Genomic DNA, 24,541 nt, shown 5'->3' on the forward strand with positions numbered 1-24,541 from the left:
TATTAAGACTGATGATAATTCCTCTACTCTCTTCGGAATATTCCTTTGGTTTGCTCACTGTGTTGAAAAAATAAAAGATAATATTAGTACGCCGCAGAAAATAAAACTTTATACTATTGAGGCACGTTTCCTAGTCACAAACGACAAGATTAATAAAGCAAACGCGGTTTATGGGCTTACGTAAATATAAAACTGACACACACAACTGACAAAACAAAACGAAATTACGACGAACGTCTAAATGCAAAGAACGTTCTATTTATTGTTTGTCAGACTAACAATGTGATCACAACAATAATGTGGACAATATTTTAGTGTCAGTAACATTGAGACGATGGGTTTCAATGAACTACAACCAGTAAATATGTCTTCATTGCTTTATTTTGACTGTACACCAAAATATGCAGGTGTTCAAATACTTTTGGACGATAGTGTACGTACGTACAACAAACAACTAAAAGTTTCAGGTGGCTGACAGTGGTCGAAAGCGAATTGGACTCCTCCTAGCCTGCCCCTAGCTTCGGGCATGATTTCAGCTTACCTATTTCAAAACTTAATGCTAAGTTACTGCTCAAAACTCCTTCTTTATGAAACCCATATTTTGCTTCGCCATGGTTCAATCAACGACTTGTAAGGCAAAACGTTATCGCTCTTGAACTTACAAAACATCAATGTTTCAAATGCAATGAATGTTTTCAGAATAGCATATAACGAAGGGGTTCGGGCCGAGAACTGATCAACCCCCCACGAAGTTGTTTTGCATTTTTCTGCAATGAACTAGGGCGCTGATTGGCTATTGAACACTCTTGAATTGAACTGTTTAGAAGAGTACGGAAACGAAATCTCTTGAGTGAAACTATTTATTTTTATCAAATATTCTTGGATGATGGTCTTGTTCAAACTTTCTTTGACCGTATAAACAAAACTGTTATTGCAAAGTACAACGCCAATTTTGGGTTGAGTTAACGCAAACCGTTACGGAATAAGGTCCTTAATTAAGTATGGTGAGTAAGTATCTTCAAAAGACTAGGCTGAAAGGACGAGGATGAATAAAATATTGCCTGATTCACTGTGTAGTGACGTCATTTTATCGATATAGTCAAAATGGCGGGGACTAGGGTGAGTGTGCGGGATCCTCCCGTCAATCTTTTTAACACAGCTTAAGTCAAAATTACAGCATGGGAAGAGTGTGTGTCAACGTCAATTTCAGATTCAACAATTGTTATGCTAAATGCTTTTCGTAATGAATTGAAGTAAATTGTCATGTTGTTTGAAATATATGACACGTAGGCGTGTTCTACGTTTCGAACTAAGCATTTGTAAACAATGTCATGCTAATTACATTTGTATGGAATAAGAAAGTGTTTACTTTAAATTTATGCCTTATTATTAGTAGAAAAACAGTTTGAACAGAGAATATTGAAACAATTCAATCTAATGCGTTTGTTGTTGATAGGCGTAACAAATCCTATTTCTTGAAAGAGCCTAGGAAGATGAGTAATATCGTCTAAAGGGCAGTGCACTGCAATGGAATCAAATTTACGTGTATTAAGTACAAACGGAAATTAATACAGCTACTGTGAGTGAATAGAATATCATGTCTGTAAGAATTTTCAATCGCATGGGAGACTACTGTTTTTTTTTTTTTTTTTTTTTTTTTTTTTTTTATACACGTATTATTGTGCTGGTTTGCTATGTGCGTTTTTAAGAATTAACAGACCAGCAGCGTGACAGAAATGTCTGGGTTTTGAGTATGTGAAAGTCCATAGTTCGTTCTTTTCGGGTTTTCTACCAGAAAATGTTTTGGTGTGTAATAATGCACATTCAGTGTTTTTGATTGGTATTTACATTTTAGTTTGTGCATTCATAATTACGAAATTCATACTTTCTTATGTTTTTCGTTTGGTTAGGCTACTGTGTCGGTTCTTAGATAAATCGGTTGTAGATCTTAAGAAAGATATTTTTAATATATTTGATAGTTAAAGCTAATATCTGCACATTGACGCATACCATGGATTAAATTTGAGAAAGCTCTAGAATGCTAGTCTGCTCACTAGGTGAAGGTTTGTTAGCCAGGGTGGTTCCTTTGTCAATGCTCAGTACTCAATTCACATAATAATGCCGAGTGAGTGAAGGTGGGTTAGTAGCCAGGTTGATTACTTTATTACAACTCAATGGATGTGGACCACTGTTCTAGAACCCTGCCGTTAAATTTAGTGTGAGGGATGGATTTCAGGATAGTAATATTATTACTGCAAAGTTTACTTTTAGATTGTATACTGCTTGAATTCTGGTACTTGAATAATAATTTTCAGAAATCAATATGACTGACTCTAGTTTGGATAGGAGCCCTTTCAGTCATTTATTCATGGTACTCCAAAAATCTGAAAATTATAGGTACGTAGAAATTTTTGTCCGTCGTAGAAGTAAGCGGAAAATAAAGCACTCAAATACGTATAAATAACTTATTAAAATATTGAAAGAGAAATTTCGAACAACGCGGGTGGAGCTACTTCGATGTGATTCCTAAACTGCTCCGGGAACCGGGTCAGATGAATTGGTTGCAGTCACTGTCCGAGTCAAGGTAAAACTTGCCAGTATATCTTATGGCTGGATTATTCAAAAACGTTGCAACAAGCAATTTCTTCAGCACTTGCTATTTTTTAATGTTGTCTCTGCATGCAGAGCCTTATTTTAACCCAGTTAGGTGAGAGTTACTCCGAAAGTGTAATATCGAAATTTAACAAATTCCAGTTTTTAGGGCTGAAGTTGATAATGAAGGGGTGGAATATCAAAGTTATTTTTATTTATGTTTTTGTTATAATTACATATAGTACTATACTCAGCATGGCTAGAGTAATTTTTGCAAAGTTTTAAGTATTATACCTCTCGTGGGACGTGGATTTTTTTAAAGTATCTATTTACCTACCTAGGATAACGCAAAACTATTGTAAAAAAAAAAATAAATAAAATAAAAAAACTACTTTACTATTTGACTCTGAACAAAGTTATGGCTTCCCAAAAAGTACATGGAGTATGTTTATGCTACTCCCAATCATTTGCTTCTGATCTGAATACTTCGCCAACTTGAATTGCAGAACACATTCTTTTAATGTGTTATTTCTCTGTTGATTGTCTTACACTTTAAAATAAGCTTACAAGATTGAAGGGAGAATAAGGTAATTTTGAAAATTAAATAGAATTGATAACCAGTCACGAATAAAAGTAAAATTAAGTGTTAAATGTAGTAAGAAATAGAAAGAAGAGGGGAAACACTAGACTGATGATTATAATTGAATTAAGAATAAGTACAGCAGGTAAAGGACCATGTTTCTGAACCAGGGTTATTGGAATTTTTCCCGACCGAAATAATTTTCAGTCGGATGGGAGACTACTGTTTTGTTTTGTTTGTTTTTTTTTTTTTTGTGGGGAGGGGGTAAAACCACCTTAAAAGAAAAAAAAAACTAGAAATATACTTGTAAAACTTAGATTGGAATGATAACTTTAATGCGACCATAATTAATTCCTTAAGTCGTGTTTCTCAGTACAGGCTTGGTTTCAGAACAGAAAACCATTAAAAGATGTGTTTTGAATTATACATAACAAATTCTTTGGCGCTAGATCAAATTCTTGTGTTCAACTGTTATCTGAAGCAAAAAAAAACAGTGCAATTACGTTCCCTTTGTTGTTGTACATTGCATATTAGTTCAAATAAATAACAAAATATGCTTGTCCGTGTGTCAGTTAATTACAAATCAAAAATGCTTGACCTAAAAAAGGCTTTTTCAATTGTGCATTTGGATAATTACACATTATAAACCCAAACCAGTTGCATTAAAAAGAAAACAAAATAATTTCTTGTAATACACAAATCAGATCCTTTTATCTTATTTATTTATTTTTTGTAACAATAATTTGTATCAAAGACACTACAAAGCTCACGTAAAAAATGAAATTAGTAAAGACTTACCTCTATTTTCTCAGTACTACGTCTGGATAATTAAGTACACATACAAAAACGAAAGATAGTTCAATTAGAAAGGGAATCGGGAAACTCGAAATTTAGCGTATCTGGTGGAATAAGTGACTTATAGTACAATTATTGCATGCTACAGAGGTCCTTCAATCGTAAAATATATGGTAACAAAGCAAGTTGACAACTGAAAATGAGATTTATATATATATATACACAACATATACAACAATTTATATATTTATGCTTTCCATAAATATTTTTTAAATCCAATGGACATTTCTAGATTCTTGCATTTTTTTGAAGAAAATTGTGACTTTGAGTTAAGAAGCTACCGCTTCAGTGGTAGAGGGTTTACCTGTAATGCGTGGGGTTCTTGGTTCGATCCTAACTCGCGCCAAGTGAGCTGTGTGGTGGACAAACACCATGTGTATGGGTTTCCTCGGGGCTCTCCCACTTTTTTGATTCCACCATTTCATTTATTTCTCATCATCACCGTCTCCTTTAGCCTCGCCGGCATAACCATGAGACGTAAAACTTAAAGATTTTCGTACTATCATGGTTCTAAAGATTTTCGTAATGTCATGGTTCATTCATCGTTCTCTTCAGAATGAAACAAGCTTTCAAATGGTACCATGCACATCTGTGCATGGTGTATGACAGAAGAGAGCTTTGGGATAAAATTTTTAAAAAATCGCTCCAATAAATCCCTTTTGTTAATTTTTTCATGCGGGCCGGCTACAGTTATCCAGTATAATCTACCTTGAAAGTTACTATAGTCTATACGTAATGCGTATTCCAAGTTTTGTTGAAATTTTTAGAGCAATTACGAGGGAGAAATATTTCTCAGTTCTGTTTAACAATACAAACGACATACCGTCGCAGAATAGAAGCTAGTAACAAAACTTTTATCCTAATACGCATTACATTCAAATTACACCATCCAATTACCACTCGCTAATAAAAATGCAACAAACCTACATAAATAGCGTTAAAACAACACTCCCTTCCCTTGTTTGGCTTAGAATTAAATCATATTGAGTTCTGGATGTAAGAAGGGGAATGCGGAGAGAATAAGGGGGAAATTCTATGATGTTCGTTTCTTAATATGTGCGCATGAACTGTACACCTAAAGTACTGATAAACTTTCTTTTCCTTCCACTTTTGTAAATCAAAGACAGAAATATTTCTACGCTACCCCAAAATATCTGGCTTCGTTTCAAGCCCAGACTTAAGGGTCTTCATCACCTTATGTCGTCGAACACAAAGAATAGAAAATGCATTTTGTTCTAAGGTCATATCCTCTGAACATAAAACAAGCATACAAGTTTTAGGGGGTAATTGATAATAGACATGTATGACACAGTGTTTGTGTCAAAAGGATTATTAAAGCAGTTTTCTTTTATCTTTGGCCCCTGACTTGAGGTATTATCGTAGTATTTGCCTGGCATGTTTTAAGGAAAATTAAATAAATCTTCAGTCAGGACGTCTGGCACTTGAATCCTGAGTGTCATAGGAGATTTTATTCCTATTCTGTATAGTATAGAATTACCCACTTCTTTGTTACTCGATAAAATTGTCTACTTCCTCCTTTCGAGAAATCGAAATCGGGAATACGAAGTGCAATGTGTGTCCCACGAAAATCGACTGAGTCTTCATAGATTCCATTTATGCGACAAAGGAATTCCGTAGTTTCATTCCAATGATGAGTAATGAATTCCTTTTTATGTAAAGATGATTCCTTTTATATACGTTGTTAAGGCACAAATTCACATTCATTGTCCAATTTTTGAAAATTCATAACCGTTCACAGTCAGATATCAAAATTTAAATCTTTACTACAGTTTTCTCATTTTTATAAAAATCCATATCTCACCGGAAATATCATACTTCAAACTTTGCAAGAATTACAAAATTTCAAATTTAAAAAAAAAATCCTTTAAACATGTAGGAAGCACTAATCAATGTTGTTACTCTAGCTACAGGTATAGTGAATATAGTACCATATGTAATTACAATAATAAAAAAAAAAAAAAAAAAATCAACTTTGATATTTAACACCTTCATTATAAACTTTAGCTCTAAAGTGTGGAATTTGTCAAACTTCAACACTAAGGTGATAATTTTCACGTATTAGGGTTCAATTCAGGCTTTTCATGCTAAGAGACAATTTTGTCTCTTAGCATGAAGAAAAGTTGTTTGTCATAGTGTTTGAGAATAAACCAGTCCTAACGTTTACGTAACGTCTGCAAAGTCAGTGATGGCACGTGGCGCTCAGCAAAAATGAACACTACTCACAAATGGGCTGGGAATAAATTTTAAAAAGCTCTGTGCTGCCAGTGAATATAATAATAGTGTATATAAAAAATAAATAAATAAAAATGGTCAAATAAAAAGAAATAGTTTTAAACATCTCATATGGATTGACCTTATAATTTGTCAGGGAGCACCTCAAACAGAAGGGTGAAAGTAATAAGAATTAATGGCAAAGGGAATAATCTAGTAATGATACTGACATATGCACTTACCACTATTTAGACAACTGAGGTTGTTGAGGAGAGGGTTAATTGTAATGGAAGATTTCTATGCATTTGTGAGAGAAGTTCAGAAAGGTAGTATAGATGGGAGAAAAAGGAGAGGAACTGGTCGATTTGTGCAGCAAAATTCGCTAGTACCTGTAGTTTAAAGCATTTACCCTAACAAGCACAGGTGTCCAGATGCACATTGAAATTCTCAATAGGTGGCCGGAAATGTCAAATAAAGAAAAAAATGTCGGAGTAGTTTAAAAAAAGCGAATGACCAGGGCGGATATTTTGTTTCTAATCAAAACGTTGTGCTAGCTGAAGTGGATACTCAGATGGGGAGCATGAAACAGAAAGCTGGATGCTGAAAAAGTTGAAAATTAAGTGAGGAATTTTCTCATGAAAATTCGGAGGAAACATTTAAACGCGGAAAGGGTAGATGTAGGCACTACATGCGGTGGGAACATTTTCAACTTCGCATACATAAGGCTTCAGAAGAAGTAGCAGAGCACTAGGAACAAAGAATGTCAACAAAAAAGAGTAATGGATTTTGGAACAAATATTGCAGAAAATAAGTGAAAGGGAGGCTTGGAATAGGGATAATACAGGGGAAGAAATTAGATAAGGAATTAAAGAAGGTACCAACACAAATAGGAGAATTTTACAAAATGTAAGGACTAAGAAGAATTAGGAGTAGGAAAATAGCACAAAGTACAGAAACAGGAAAATAATTGAAAATTTGGAAGAAACCAGGGGGCATTATGACGGCAGTAGGAGATAAGAACGTGAGATTAGGGAGCGAAACGCCATTTAGTAAAGATTATATTGAACACTTGTATGAGAGTAGATACGGGCAGCGTGGCTTCGACGTTCCGTAGGAAATTAGTAAGCACTAGTCACATAACGCATGTAGCGAAAGTTTTACTACAGATACGGAAGAGGAATAATTTAGGATTGGGGAAGATAAGGGCACAAGAAATGCTATTGGTTTATTAGGCTAATGGATCAAAGGTTTGTAAAAGAAAACAGGCAGTATGCACGTAATGTTTATGTACCCAGAAAAAACTTTTTGATTGAAAAAAAATGAAATCTTTAAGTTTTACGTCCCACGCTTATGCCGGTTAGGCTAAAGGAGACGATGATGATGAGAGATGAGTGAAATGGTGGAATGAAGAAAGTGGGAGGAAACGGGAGAACCCCGAGAAAACCCACGAGCACGGTGTTTGTCCACCACAAAGTTCACTTGGCGGGGGCTGGGATCGAACCCGGGACCCCAAGCACCAGAGGTGAACTTTTTGATTGAGTGAACTAGAAATTGTTGATGCGAGTTCTATAGAAAGTTTAGTTAAAATAGAAGGATCAAAGACAAGAGAAAATTAAATATGAACCAATAAATTGAGTGTTCGAATTTAAGGAGAAATAACAGAGTAGAGTAGTGCAGAGCAGAGTAGTGCAGTTGGAAGGGAGTTTGGTAGAGATATTGCCTCCACCAATGTTATTTAATATACATATGCGAAATATTCTGAAAAAGGGCTGATTAGGCACTACGCAAAAGTGACAAAAACGATTGGAAGCTTTAGAGATAGTGTGAGGAAGAACGGAGAGAATTACCAAGGTGGGACAGAAACCAGTGAGGAAGTGTTGGAAATAATAGGAAAGAAAAAAATCGATGTTAGATGCAATTATAAAGATGAACTAGATGGGAACCAACAATATTCTGAGGGTCGCAGTAAAAGGAAAAAGACGGAGGGTGCGAAGGAGGCTGTAATTGATAGCAGTAAATCGAATAATAGCTACATGAAGACGAAGCGTTTTGCTGAGGACCGTTGTGGATGGAAACTTCTCGGTTTACGGCAACTGGTCTGTTAATTCCAGAAAAATATCGTTTATTTTACCAGCTGTACATCTGTGCTTCTGTATTTCTTTAAATTACTTTTCTGCTATTTTTTATTCCTTGTTTTTTGTTGTCACAGCGTAAATCGTACAACCTTGATACCCTGAAATTAAATAGACTTCAATTTGACCTCCTTCCACCTAATAACTCACGTTTGAAAATCTGGTCGTGAGCTCACTTGTTACTTTTTTCGGTGGTTACACAAGATTGGCATTTGTTATAACGAGCACAGTTCTTGCATACATTTAACCTTTCCTCCAAGTCCTGTTTTTTAATGCGTTTTTTTTCATATGGGGGTACAATTGTCATTCGCTTGCTGGCGGCAGTTTCGTATAAATTTTGTTGAAAAATTGAAATTTCTTTTCAGTGATATTCATGACTGATGAAGTATAATGTCGGAACTGAGAAAACATATTATACTTTTATCTTGTTGTATTTTTTTATTGTTGTGCATGAAATACTTCACACAGTTGTCTGTCGTTGTTCGTGTGAGGTGCGTAGAACTGGATGATACTAAATTTTTAGTGTATCTATATTGCAGAGAAGCTTTTTACTTGTAACTCACGAAAGCACGCATATAACAGTTTGATGCGTACATTTCAACGATCAGCTATCTTCAGTGCGCGTTTCTTAGGACATCACATTACTTGTAGAACTGCATATTCTGATTTGTTTTTTTGTTCCATTAAATAAATAGTATTCATAGATCTTGATTGCTGCCTTAAATTTCCCTGTCCCATATAAGTTCCCAGTGAGTTATATATCATTACAATACTAGTACATTGTTGATACCACTTAACTTAATATTGAGAACCGGTACAGATATCCCACTGAATCACTAGTAGTTATTTCTTAAGAGCTATTTTGTATTTTCCATCTTACCTGAATCATATTCCTTGTTTGTTTTAATGGAATTCTTCAACATGTATCACTGCCCAGCTCACTTGTAAATCCAATCTTACAAAGAACACCTTATCCAGAATATTCCATGGAATAAATTTCGGTTTTTCATATTGTTTAATGTTCGTTGCTATATTTTAGCAGTGTACTTATAGTGTACTACAATAGGAGCTGTGAAAGAAAGTTAAAAGAAAATGACGGAGGCAGAAGGTAAGTTGAGTTTTCTTCGAACAGTACTTGATATTACACTCGTTGGCTAAGTTTAAACATGGTTCTAATGCTCAGGACACCACACTGATATTTGATCCTGAATTTGATATTTTAAGCACTAGTGATTCAGTGGGATATCCGCACTGGTTCGTGTCAAATGAAGTGGTATTATCAAGGCACGATTGTATTGATATACAGGGTGCTTCAAAAGTCTCATGTTTTCAATGCAACATTGCCGTTAATAAAGGAGCTGGGGCTGGAGGCGGATATATTTTGTAAGAGTGTGTGAATGAGGCATGTTTGAAATGGGGGCTGGCCATTGACACGTTAGTGTAAAAAACACTTAACTTCATTCACTTATGTTGTGGGTCCAGGTAAACGACAACGTTGTATTTTCATTTAACATTAGGCGCATAAAGTGTGTTCAGCCCAAACGGCTCGTCCGATTTAAAAAATTCCTTCACTTTAGATTGAAAACATATTAGGAGACGGTTTGTTTCCCCTCTTACGTTTTGTTGTAACTCTGATAATAACAGAATTACCCTATGTCATGGGACGTTTGAGACTCCTTGTATAATTCACAGACATCTTTTGCCGAACAGGGAAATTTAAAGGTAGTAGTTCCAAATCCTTAGTACTATTTCTACAATGGAGGAAACTCATTAGTATATATGGTTCTACAAGTAACGTGATTTCTTAAGGAACGCGCACTGAAGATGATGATTATTGGTTGTTGAAACTTACACGTCGAATTATTATATGATTGGTTCTTTGGTGGATACATTTTCTTCCTGATTACTGGATGTGCATCCGTTATTAAATAGTTAGTTGTTTGGAGTTGGTCCTCTTGATCATCAAGAATATTTATACGTGAACTTACAGCTTAACGTGGAATACGAACACATGAGCTTCCAAGAATCAACCAGGCATCATTCCTGCACAGGAGGCGAGATCACAAACGATGTAGACACGGAAGAACTGAGCTTTTTACTAGCAATGGGGAAAAAAATGTATAGAAGACCTCGTAATAGACATGATCATTTTTAGAAATAAGAAGTTAAAAGAACAAATCGAGATGGTTACTGTTGTCCCCCAGTTACATTTCTCCTGTCAACACATGCCTATATAGTACATATATACAATAATGCATGGCGGTAAATTGTTATTTAGGTTGTGATTGGTTCAGGTGATAGATGAAAATTTGAAATATACGATGCATTTTCAATACTTATTAAAGTAAATTATGAAATAGAAGACGATTGAACAATACATGGGTATGAATGGAAGGATGTAAGAGAAGAAAATGTTTGCCAACTATTTTTAAGTTATTTTCGGAAATACTTCGTGTCCTCAATACACTCTGTCTGTAAAGTAAAAGAGTATGTTGGAAACTGGAATTAGGTAGCTGGAAACAAGCGAAGGGACACGTCAAGGTAGTAGAACTAGTAGTGATACCATATATTCAGTAACTTTTCATGCCTCATTATTAGATATTCACTGGTATATGGCAATTAATATTCTTTCTACGTAATGAACTCTACCTCTTACAGTATGAAAAGCCCGATTTCTGACAGTATGTCAAGCCCATAGTGCTATGTAACATGTATTAAATTCCGTAATTGGATTTTGTCTTCATTATTCTTTACCATATGGAGTATTCTAGAGTGAATGTCTCAGTTGCATGTTAATTATATGATGCATTTTGTACCTATAAGATCTTAACTTACATGAATCATTGCACTAACTAGTTTAATTTTGCAGCAGCTAATTTGTGGGTGTTGCTGCGTTTCGTGAAAGATAAAGTTCTGTGCTAACCTGTTACAACCGTACACATTGATTGAGCACGGTAGCAATAGGTTAGTACTACTCTCTAACTTAATAAAACGAATAATATGACATTCATTTTCTGTTTCTTTAGAATTACTTCATGTATCAGCGAAATTTTAATGTGATTTGTAAAAATTGCTGATAAACGGAACTGTATATAATGATAACATAGTACAGCCATGTTCTAAATAATTGCAATGGCCAGCCAATCAATTTTTAAAAAGGCTTTATGTAAATATATACACAAGTTTAATTAAAATGATCATGGCATATTTTTGCTAGGATATAGAGCTGCAACGAAGTGCTGACGAGGATTGCATTTGTTTTAACGAGATAATACAGTTTATAGCGAAAAGTGTTATCCCAATTATACAATTTTCTGAGAACTAAAATATATGACTTCTTGTAGAAAATATTCAATATATATATATATATATATATATATATATATATATATATATATATATATATATATATATATATATATTCCTACTACACTTACTTTCAAAGTTTTGTGGAAAATATACTTAATTATTGAGATTTCTTTTTTTTTTCTGAAACAATATTCTAAAAAATTCCGTTCAGATACCTATTTCGATATTAATAAACTGTCTTGCGCTCATTTCACAGGTTCGAGCATTATATGATTTTAGTGGAGAGCCAGGAACATCAGAATTGTCAATCGTTGCCGGTGAAGAGTTGACAGTGACACGGCAGGATGTTGGCGAAGGCTGGTGGGAAGGAATCAACCATCGTGGAGAAACTGGATTGTTTCCAGCTGCATATGTTGAAGTATGTAAATGTTGACATTGTAGAGGGCACTAGTTCCTAAGACAATCATCCATCCATATCTGGTGGAAGTTACACTTCATTCAAAGATTTCTTTAAAATGTAATTTTCTTTCTATAATGTGCCTATAATTCACGTTTTCTCACCAATAGTCTGTGTAGTCACGAATGTTACGTCAGGTTACGCTCACTATCCGTCTTTTATTATGATGCCTTATGAGTTTCTGGGTTTACAGGACGATTGTCTTTGGAACTAATTTATATAAAACTTTTTTGTTTCAACCATATTTATGCATATTATGATCCAACATTTTTTCAGCCATGGGCCAGATCTAAATGTACAAGGGTCATTGTTATGTTTGAGATTATCATTATTATCCCAATGTAAGTTTCAGCTTTGTTGGAGATATGCTGAAGCCAAACAAGAAGCGAATACGAAGTTGAACCAGAGTCCAACCATTGGTTTATTACACTACTACAAAAATATGTATTGCATCTATAGATATTGACTTAAAACTCACGATGATATTCCATATAATTTTTAATTTGTGTATTTTTATCAGTACAACGATTTGTTTACAAATACGGAAGGGACATAGAAGTACTGAGCCCTAGGTGGCCAGTTGGAAAAGACTTACAGAGTTAGAATTGTCTTATTTGCTCCCAATTACATAATGCACTGGCTTAAATGTACATTGAAGTCCAACATTAAGTAGTCGAAAAGGTAGTAAGCTGTTTGCACACGAGATGGCATTAGTGTTCCAAATCATGGTATATGAGTAGAGGGGGTTTAAGGCGTAATGTCATTTGACAGTTAAAGCTAATAGATATGCAAACAGTGGTGGAATTCTTATAATAAGATGTGGAGATGAGTGAGGTTTCCGCAAAAGTGCGCGACATTTTACAATTGATTTTCATAAAGGCGTAAATGCACTGAAGAAATTTGTGTGCGGGGTATGGGCAAGACAATTATCAACAGCATAAAGATGATTCAGCAGGTTTCGTTCTAAAAATTTCAGTATCTAAGCTGCCTCTTGCAGTGGACAACCAACTACTGCAAAAATGGATGATATTCTGGCAAAAGACCGGCACGTAAGGAGTCATGACAGCCAAGGATACATCTATCACCAAACAGTTTTAAAACATTTCGAGAATATTCGACGTTTGGGTGACTCGATTGAATTACTATTGAAACTTAACGGACTTGAAACATTTCTAAAGCTGTTGACCATAAGTGATGAAAAGTGGATAACCTACAACAATATGCGAGAAAGATTGTGGTCGAAGCGATGAGACGCTCTATAGTCCATGGTAGAACCAATACTGACTCTCAGCAAGGTAATGCTGTGCGTTTGGTGAAGTTGGAAGAGCATCGTGCATGACGAGCAGCTGCCGCCGGGCAGAATATTTTTATCAAATATTCTTGAATGAGGGTCTTGTTCAAACTTTCTTTGACCGTATACAAACAAAACTGTTATTCCAAACTACAACGCCGGGCAGAACGATAGATTCGGATCTGTATTGCCGAGAATTAGCACGAGTGCACCTAACAATCCAAGACAAACATTCAACAGAAAGGATGTCGTATACTACTCTAACAGCGTCAGACCGCTTACATCTTTAACAATCCGACAGAAGTTGCGAGAACTGGACTGGAAGGTTTTAATATATGCACCGCATAGCATAGACTTTGCACGGTAAGACTATTCTCTCTCTCTGTATGTGTGTAACTCCGTCTCCAGAAGGTGTTAATTTCAAAAGAGGCCTGTAGAAACTACGGATCACAATTTTTTGACCATCAACCACAGAAGTTCTATAGCGACGGGATATTGTGTTGCCGAGAAAATGGCAGGTCATAGAAATTGTCTATATGTGGTTCCGTGTGTCTGGTGTTTTTCTCAAATCACAGTAAACGTATTGACTTCCACTTTTTAGACAACCTGATATAAATGTAGTAAAAAAAACGTGAATAATTCTGCTGAATTTTTGACTGCGTGTAGAATAGTTATGTACCACGTTCAAGATCCCTGTATAGCGTTGTATGATCTGTAAGTAACAAACTACTTTCGCGTGTGAATATCTTGTGGAAGTTAATGTTGTATTTACGTTGAGTCTTGTAGACTCTTATATCGTAAGTTCATGTTAAAAATACACTTTTTTGGAGGGGATAGGAGAATGGGGTTCGTGGTGATTTTATTTATTTGTTTTGGAAAACGGTCTTGGTAGTTCCGCTAATAGCGTCTTCAGCGATGTATTATAGTATAGATTCTGAATATGTGTTTTGTGTGACAGTATAGTTGATTTTTTGTGATAGTTCGTTAGTAGATTGTTTTGAGTTGAGTTGATTTTGATTTTTAACGTCCTTTTTAGCAGCGAGGCTATAGGAGGCGAGGACCTACTGATTAACGTGGAATGCGGACCACATGAGCTACCGCCGGAAATCGCACCCGGGTCTCTCATGCCAAAGGCGCGTAGGCTAACCGCTTAGCCACAGAGGCTCAGTAGATTACTTTTTACCGCACGATACACTAATTTAAAATGACTTATGTATTTACTTATTCTTCGCTAGTGTGTTTGTTTCCTTTTACTTATTTTTAGTTTCATTTCTTTGATTTCACACGCACTTTCTCGTGGTCGATTGGTTAAATTGATTGCTTTCAGTGTGCGTGTTCCCAGGTTCGATTGCCGGTGGGGCTACTTGCCTCGGATGCAAACCTGCTTAGTGATTCGGATCCCGATTTATACAGTAAGTGTTTCTGGTTCGATCCTAGCTGGTGTCAGTTGAGCTTTGCAGTGGATGAAAACCATGTGCAGAATTTTTTCGGGGTTCTCCAGTTTCGTTTCACTTCTCTTCATTCTACCATTTTATTCATTCTTATCGTCACCGTTCCGTTTAGCCTGTGCACAACTGTGAGATGTAAAACTGACAGAGTTTAAACAGTAAATCTCGTTTCATATAGCGTCAGTGCTGGAAAGGGGATCCTTAAGTCAAATCAACCCAATCCAAATTTGATTTGTATTTGTATCCCAGAAATACTATTTCTTCACACATTGACTGTAGATTTTGTCATTCTCCTCTGTATTTTTTTTTTTCTATTCTTTCTTTCTTGCTGTTCTACAACTTTGTTTTCTGTTGTACCTACAGTTTGAGAGATGATAAAGAAAGTAGAGAGAGGAAGTTGTTGTAAGTAAAAACGGGTTTCCACTCTCTAAGTAGTTGGTATCTCATTATGTATCATGTGATAACAATCAATTAAGGTATAGGAGGTGGATAATTGTTTGTTCATTTCTTTGTCACATGACTATGACTTACGAAATGTAGAAACTGAACTTTCTTCAGGAATCTCATTCAGTCATACCAAAGGCTAGTGTGCTAACCACTTCAGCTACTTGAGGACCTTCCCAATTCTTAAAATGATTTTAAACGTGATCATTGTGTACTGAGGAGAATAGTTATTGAACCTAACGCAGTTCTGGGGAATACTGTGTTTGAGAGGGTAAAATGCTTATTTTTGCTGTGAAGGGTCATTGGTTAGAATACGGTCATGGAGTTTGTGATGTACAACATCGTGTCCGTATATTTTCTCAGGTTCTTACGTTTCCTCCCACATTCTCATTAAACGAATTCTTTCATAATCATTTCCTTTCATTAACCATCCATCTTCTTCAGCCTAAAGATCTTATTTCATTTTACCTGAGTACTGTCATGCATACAACATTTAGTACAAGAAAATATTCTTGTGTACTTGCACAGCAGACTCATCAATGAAGTTCTGTGTTCGTTTCTTGGAACTATTCATTGTTACATTCTTTCTTCAATACACCAGTCGACTTTGTGACAACAGTATCTTCATATTTTTCCGCACTTTATTGTGTGAGAGGTGGCATTCTTTACACTTGAAACGAAGGATATTCCATATCAACATTATATCTACCGGTATACTTATATATAAAATAATGTGTGTGTGTGACAACTGATAATCTCATAGAAAGGAGTCGCCTAGAGCCACCACATTTGGTACATAGATAAATATTGGGAAGGTTCTAGAACACAGGTCCCCTCATATAGGTTAGTAGCTAGGTTGATTTCTTTTGTACCAAAGTTTAATATTTAGTTCACATAGTATTGCCGTGCGAGTCTTAGCGAGTGAAAGCGGGTTAGAGCCCCGCAGGGCACGTTGTTTCCTATCTTTATTACAGCTCAGCGGGAAGGAGAACCTGTATTCTAGAACCTTGTCATAAATATTCACCAGATATAATCCTGTACGTAATCCTTTTTTCGAATTCCACCGGGGGGTATTATGCGGGTTCAAGATGTATGTATAAAAGGAGATAAATGCTCGGGAAACCGGATATTAGTATCAAATTCATGGTTTTCGGGGGTGCTAAGATGAGTAGTAAGTCTCGGTTCAGACGAAGGAAATACATTGGTTCTTATCATTCATGCCACACTAGCTGCGGACCCGCAGCGTGCAAAATTAAAGTTGCGGGGACTGCTGGATCGCAGCGAGTCCGCGCAAGGTGTAGCGAGTCGGCAAACTATTATTGGCAATGAGTCAAGCCACACTAGCAGATTTTCCCGCGCCCGCAGAAATGGAAATCGAAGAACTCTTTATAAACGAAATTCAAAAATATCCCGGGATATGATATTTAAAGTGTGAAAAATATCGAGACAGAAATAAAATGCGAGAGGCATGGAACAAGATGTGTGAGACCGTAGGCCTATGCGAAAAATTTAATGAAAAAGCCAAGAAAAAAACAACATCGATATGTATTATTATTACTTTCTAATGTGAGAATCTAATATTCATGTTGTGTTACTAGTGACATAGTAACACCTTAAAACTAGAGTCAAGATATCGTCAAGTCTTAATTGTTTTGTTTTTCGTTTGTTTGGTTTTCTTTTTGCTTTGTTTTGTTTTTTGTTTATCAATCCCTTGTATGTGGTTATCTTTGACCTTTCCTTCCTTTTCCTTTTTTTCCCTTCCTTTTTCATTTACTTATGAAATAAAGGATACGAAAATATATAAACATTCCCAATGATGATACCTCGCCGGTTTTGAATGCTCAAGGCACCGGCTGAGAGTTATGCGGCTGAGCGAATGTAATAATAATAATAATAATAATAATAATAATAATAATAATAATAATAAATTTATGTAGTATTTACATTTGATTTTCATTTAGCATCCCTTATTCAGCAGCGAAGCTATGAACACTTTATTCTGATATTAACAACAATGGACAACAAATAAGTTTGGAGAACGAGCCTCTATTTTTAATGCAGTTCCTTGATGAGATTTCTTATATCACTCACTCCGAAATGAATGGACCATTTGTAACACAGCATTATACTTTAGGTCGAGGTCATGTATTATATAGCCGCTGTGCTGAAGTCCAAAACAACCATCAACATAATAGCAGAACAGAAAAGAAAGAAAGAAAACATCGTTTTTCGGCTGACAATTTGTCGTCCATTGTTAATATATTAAATTTTAGAAATATTAGATTAACACGAAAATTAATTGAACATCAGGGTACTCATGAGGTTAAAAAAGAAAAAGCGTGTTGGGTGCGTAAGAAAAATATTATTGGTTCTAATATAATTGATAATATTGTGCACATCGTTGCTATTTTAGAGATAGCAACTGAATGTTTCTTGACATAAAGACCAACTTAAAATCTTGCCATGAAACTCTATCTAAGTAGCCTACAAAATAATCAGCCTATCTGTTTTTGTTTTCGTTTGCTGCATTGCCTCCTTGTGATGTGCTACACATATTGGGGATTTTATCAGATCCTTTTATAGTTATTCGTAAAATATTTGCACCACCTTCCTCCTGATGATCGCATTTCAATAAAAGTGTAAAAACACCATTAGATACTCTATTTTTGGCATAAATTTTGAACTCCCTTATCCATTTACGACTGTAAATAAATAAGTGGAAATTTTGATATTAGATAAATGTTCGCCCTTCCTCTTTTAGCAGTGAAATATAAGAAAGTCTTGAAACATGTTCCATTGTTTTTATGTAAGAGTTTATTTGGAATTCACATCTTTAACTTAAGAGACAGTCAGACACGGCACTGTGTGAATAAATAAACAGAAATGTTACAGTTATAAAGATATTCCCCTTTTCCTACCTTAGAACTGGTCTATTCGGAAACACTAAATCCAAAATTTTTTTTAAGAGTTTACATTCGGAATTCCCCATCTCCAATTTAAGCGAATCCTCACATTGAACACTTTCTCAATATATAAAGGGGAATTTCACTACTATAGAAATGAAATGAAATCTTTGAGTTTTACGTCCTACGGTTATGCCGGGTAGGTTAAAGGAAACAGTGATGATGAAAATGAATGAAGAAAGTGGGAGGAAACGGGAGAACTCGAGTAAACCTAAGCACACGGTGTTTGTCCACCACAAAGCCCACTTAATGCCATCTGGGATAGAACCAGGACGCCACGCACCAGACGTGAACGCACTACCACTGAGCCACCGCGATCCCGCTACTATAGAAATCCCCCTTCTCTTGAAGAGAAAAAGAATAAAAACGCTGGAACCTGTGCTCCATTATTTTTATTTAGGGTTTACATTCCGAATTTTACATCTCTAAGCGAAGTGAATTCTCTCCTTCGGCTCTTTGTGAATAAATAAAGGAAAATTTTACTGTTACTGAAATGCCTGTCTTACCCCCCTTAGGAGCGAAATATTGGGAAACGCTAGGATCAAATAAGTGTCTAGCGTTCAAATAAGTGTCTAATTTTTAATTTAAAGTTGCCAACATATGTCAAAAAATCGTAATTAGTCACGCAATAGTAAAACCACGCTAGTGGACGCTAATAATAACTGAAAATGTTTATGAATAGGTCCGCGAATGTCTTACTTTCTGCATTCATACAAACGATAGTTAGTTAACAAAATTAGCTTACATTTAATGCAACAGCTAACATTTGAATTGGTGGTATCGGAAGTCTTATGATAGTACTTTCTGCTTTAATTTTATCCCTTAACTTATTTTCGTTAAGAGTTCATCAAACGAAGTGCTGCTCATGCGAAAATAATTAAACAACTTCTCTTCGTCATTGCCTAAATCAATAAACATGCAAGACAACTGTAGTTGAAAATAAAATAAACTGTTTTCTATGTTGGATTGAAACGCCCGCCCGACTTCGTTGCGAGCCTACAGCAGACTTTCCTGCTCGTCTGAACTGGTTGATTTGTGACGCCCACGCGAATCTGCTGCGGGCCCGCAGTAGACTTTTCTGCTCGTCTGAACCGAGCCTAATACTCCCGATGCCGTTCAAGCCCAAGTTTAACCCTATCGTCGCGGAGGAGTGGAGGGAATAACATGTCCAAAATGACCGATATTAGTGGCAAATCCATAATTTTCGGGATCGCTAAGCTGATTGGTGACGGTCCTAATGACATTGAGCCCAAGTTTAGACGAGAAGAGACATTCTTCAATATTTATTTATTTTGCTCATATTGAGAGGGACAATGTCGTAGGTGTTGGTATTCTTTTTCTTTCTTTCTTTCCCAACACCGAGGGCGCCGTTCTTCTTTATATATTTCACTGATGTTGACAATATATTAGACCCTTTTTATATTTGTTTCACTCATTTCTTTACCTTCAAATATGATATATTGCATAATCATTATCCTTCTCGTGCGAAGATCGGATTTTTCATCTATCATTAAATATAATGGTTGCGCGACCATCAAGAATTTGTATATTTTCACTAAAGTTTATCTTATTGACAACGTGCTGAGAAAGATTATCCGATTGCTTTTAAATTGCCGCCATCTTGGATTTAGACACATGTTTTCACTGCTGCGCATGAAAATAAGTATTTCTAGTGTTGTAGAGAACAGGTTACTAGGAGAGAGAAAAAGTTGCGGTTTGCCACCATAAAACTGAGAAATTGTTCTTTCATAAAGCACATATAAAGACAGAATAACGTTATGTTAAAACGAGTATTCAAGATCTCGTATGGGTCACCAAAAGGACAAAATTTGCCAATTTCGAATGCCTGTTAAATCAAGAGTACTTGAAATAACAGGATGGGGTTTTCTGCACAAGAACTATGCTTATATACTTTCCAGAAATTGTGAAATACAGCTAGAGTTCAAAGTCCATCATGCCAATTTTTGACTCCGAAAATCAAAAACATTTTGGAAAGTTTGAAGGTCAAATTTCTCAGAACAGGGGCAGGAAGAAATCCGAAATGTTCGCCCTAGATACTCCTATTAGTTCTGAATAGAATCTATGGATCTCATTTTGTAGTTTGCACTGATGAACGATTTACAGACTCTCAAACTCCTTATATACAGGGTGAGTTTTTTAACTTGAAACTGCAAAATATCTGGAGAAATAAACATCGGATTAAGAAAAGTGCTCAAAATAAAAAGCTTTTTTTTTTTTTTTTTTTTTTTTTTGCCGATATTTACCTGTCATAAAATTAGTTCCTCTAGGGGTGAGGTGTCCCATTTTTGGAAACGTAAATGAGTGTCCCATTTTTTATTGTAGATATGGATTCCACGGGGAAAAAGTAAGTTAATTTATTCGAAATCTTTTTTCTTTCGATAGATGACACTATAATCAGTGACCACTAGTTTCACTAAGGTTTCTTCAGTTCGGAGATCCCATGTTTCGTTCCAGAATAACTGCAATAATCAGTACCGAACAAATTTTTGTCTTAAACGTTTACTCGACCCGTGGTAGGTGGCGCGACAGATGGCTTTGCATTCGGCGTGAATTCATATACTTCAAATGTGTCAGTGCAATTGCGGTCTGCGGTGTTAATCAGGCATTTTATTGGCTGTTAGCTATCAGGCATTTTATCGCTGCATATCTCCGTAGTCATGAGACCCCATTTACATTACTAGTTCAAAAGCAACAAATGAACGCAGTTCAAAACAAATGAAGGAACTCAATGAATGTGGTAAAAATATCCAGTTGAATGTAGTTTCCATAGCATCTAAAATGTGAACTAAAATATACTTAAAAAATAATACAAAATATATGAATGAAACAACTGGTAAACAAACTTCATGGTTAAAAAATGGATTAATGTCTATATCAAAAGATGTGAGTGTCAAATATAAAAATATATCGGATAACGTCTAAGGTTTCGTAGTCGTGGACCAGGGAGAGATGCAGCCGATAAAATGCTTGTTAGCCAACTACGATTATCACCGCACACTGCACCTAATCACACTGTCACATTTGAATTATATGAATTCACTCCAAATGTAGAGTAATCTTCCGTACCATCTATAAAAATAAATAAAACTTAATAGCTCTTGAACCACCCGACGGATCTCGATCAAATTTTCAGGCTGGATCAAATTTTCGAGGTTCGGATTTTTTTCTTTTCTTTTTTCTTTTTATTTTCACATTTACGGTAGAACCTAGGGGAGATTTATATATAAACATAAATGAAACTTAACTCTTAAAACACCCAACCGATCTCGATCAAATTTTCAATATAGATGACGTTCGGGATTTGGATAATTTTTATCATTTAAATTTGATGGTGCAACGTAGGGGAAGGGGAGGCGAAGATATATATATGTAAAAAATAAAAATCAATGACTGTCTATGTGACTTCACTCTTGAATCACCTGACCGATCTCGATCAAATTTTCAACATAGATGAGGTTCGGGTCTGGGATGGTATTTATCTATTCACTTTGACGATAGAACTTAAGTAAAACTTAATAACTCTTGAACCAAACAATCAATCTGGATCAAACTTTTAACGTAGATGAGATTCGGGCCTGAGATGTTTTCTATTGTTTCACTTTGGCAGTAAAACTTTGGGGAGGGGGAGATATATAAAATAAATTAAACTCAATAACTCTTGAACCACAGGGCCGATTTCGATCAAATTTTCAACCTAGATGAAGTTCGAACATGAGATGATTTTTGTCATATCACTTTGACGATGTAACTTTAAAGAGGGAGAAAGAGATTTACAAATGATCGAAAATGACCTATATTAGTGTCGAATCTATAGTTTTTTGAGGTCGCTGAGATGAACACTGACACTTCTAATGTCTTTTAAATCCAAATTCAGCCCCGCAAATTGTGGGAGGAGAGGGGGATAAAAATAATCGCAAATGGCCAATATAAAGGAGCGCTTAGTAATAGTAAAAGTGAGTGACTAAGAAAACATATTACTATTTTTTCTTAATTTAACCCAGCGAAGCGGGTAATTGATGCTAGTATATATATATACAGGCGCGGATCCAAGGTGGGCTATAGGTACTATAGCCTCCCCCTTGACGTTCAAGTATACACTGGATAAGGCAACAAACTATGGTTTATCTCCTCCCTTGATCATATCCTGAAATCTGCCACTATATATATCGGCCACTATATACTGAAATCGGCCACTTATAGTAAGCCGTCAAACAAGCCTTCCTTGATTTGATATGGAATGACCCAAGACTAAGTAGAGGTATTAGAGCTAGCATTATCTTGTTACTGATAGTTAAAACATGTTTTGTATAAGACCGTAGAATTAGTAATTTTTGTTTTTGTTTCGTAGGAAATTACACCAGTTAAGAGCCAGCCACCTGCCATGCCTCCACCTCCATTACCAGAAGGCTTTACAGAAACTCCAGCAGCCCAAGATTGGAACACGGACCAGGACTGGAATCAACGAGACCCTTGGAATCAGGATCAAGGAGGTTACAATAATCAGCAGGCAGGTGACTCTAAGAGAAAAAGCGTAGAAAAAGAGAAAGAGCCTCTTTCTCATCAACAGTCTCACAGTTCTGCTAACTCATCTAACAAGGTGATAATTTCTCTCTCGGTGTGCTAACAATTAACCAGAGCAGAGCAGAATTCCAGATGTTGCCGTAGTAGCTTCTGTAGACCCACATCAGTGCAGTAGTAAGCAAATACATAGGAAGCAACTGCATCATGTAGTTTTGTTTTTATAGTTGGTACTTGCATTCATTATTCAGTGTCTTAGTTATTTATTCTAGGGGTGCACTTCGGCTTCGATTACTTTCAATATATAGTATTTTGTGTTAGCCTCAAAGTGTTGAATTTTAAAAAAAATCTTGGTTTTAAACCTTAGAAACATTAATAGGAATTAGATGTAAAATCTACATAGTTAGACATTCCCTTGGAAAATATACTTGGTTATTTCATTTATTTAATTTTTCCTCAACTTGAAATTATTATCGGTAACAGCGAAACCAATCGACCTCAACTACAACATTCGTACTTATCATTTAGCGTAGACCTTATAATACTGACTTGATATTTCGGATTCAAACAGAACCCTTTATCAAAAGATAGAAAGTGACTGAGAAAATTTGAAACTGACACGGTTAAATATATACAAGGAAAGAGGCTCCGGAAATAATCCATGAAATTTCTTATTAAAAAAAAAAAAAAAAAAAAAAAAAAAAAAAAAAAAAAAAAAAAAAAAGATATTACGAAAAATTTAGGGAAAGCACACGTATTTGATATATAACCATTAATCTGTAAACCGGACAGAAATCTAGAAAAACAATGGACTGAAATCAGAAACTACGTCACGGTTAATATACAAAACAGTGGAGTTCGTTAGATTACCGCAGTCATGTGAAAAAGACATTGGCAATTCAAAATTCAAAAAGAAAGATCAGACTCAGGTTAAGGGAGTATATCGAAGGTTATAGAAATGAAATACGTTTTAGACATTCGAAACATTAAAAAGAAGATGAACGAAATACTAACGGAGATAAAGGCTTTTCACAAGACGAGTAATAATTTAGAGGGGGAAATGGCAGAAGGATGGAAAATTATATGAATGAACTACAGTTGAATTTATAATTTGGATAGATGAAAGATGGAACAATCTTATTTGCTACTATGCGAGAGTTCGTTAAAGGAATAGAAAGAGGTGATTTCATCCTCCATTGATAAATGTTAAGCTCAACGTTGTCGTCATAAAAGCTGAATGTCAACATTTACTGACAAATTTCGTGGATGATGGTAGTATAGCAAATGTTGATTCTGCGTCACCCTTACTTCTCTATTTTATAAGACAATACGCTATTTAACTAGCAGTTAAACTTAAGTATGTAATTTAGAAGGCGTTACGTGTGATGATGATTAACTGCATAACTGTTTCATAACTTCATAATATTTTACAACAGAGCAACCAAATTTGTTAGTACTTTGGTCATATTGGTAAGGCGCCCAATGTTAATAAAAGCAACGTTGCCAGTTCAGCATGCTGTTCCCTTGGATCCTCACCATACCAGCAATATAGCATTGTTTGGAAAGGAATTTAAGGTGTTCGGGTACTGTCACACATCATTGTGCACATTCACCGTGTCATTTTTGCATTCCCTTACGTTTTGTTGGAACTCCTTTGTGAACACATTCGAAACCAGATACTATTGGTAACCTGTAAAAT

The 24,541-nt window shown here is 35.6% G+C and overlaps 1 protein-coding gene across 3 annotated transcripts in view; it reads left to right on the forward strand.

The window, feature by feature from the left end:
- Positions 1-1,027: 1,027 nt before the first annotated feature.
- Positions 1,028-24,541, forward strand: part of SH3PX1 (sorting nexin 33-like protein SH3PX1) — a 64,199-nt gene continuing 40,685 nt past the window's right edge. Inside the window, exons 1-3 of one of the 3 annotated variants that reach the window (XM_081762003.1) lie at positions 1,028-1,119; positions 11,957-12,118; positions 22,673-22,831. In XM_081762003.1, the coding sequence (XP_081618129.1) occupies positions 1,105-1,119; positions 11,957-12,118; positions 22,673-22,831 (336 nt within the window). In that variant the 5' untranslated portion in view covers positions 1,028-1,104. Of the gene's footprint in view, positions 1,120-1,148; positions 1,254-1,278; positions 1,580-11,956; positions 12,119-22,672; positions 22,832-24,541 lie in introns of those variants that run through there. The other 2 variants (XM_081762005.1, XM_081762004.1) reach the window with 2 other exon arrangements.

The sequence above is a fragment of the Thermobia domestica genome, chromosome 6 (assembly GCF_964235325.1).
Source record: "Thermobia domestica chromosome 6, izTheDome1.hap1.1, whole genome shotgun sequence".
In the NCBI taxonomy this organism is placed as follows: domain Eukaryota; kingdom Metazoa; phylum Arthropoda; class Insecta; order Zygentoma; family Lepismatidae; genus Thermobia; species Thermobia domestica.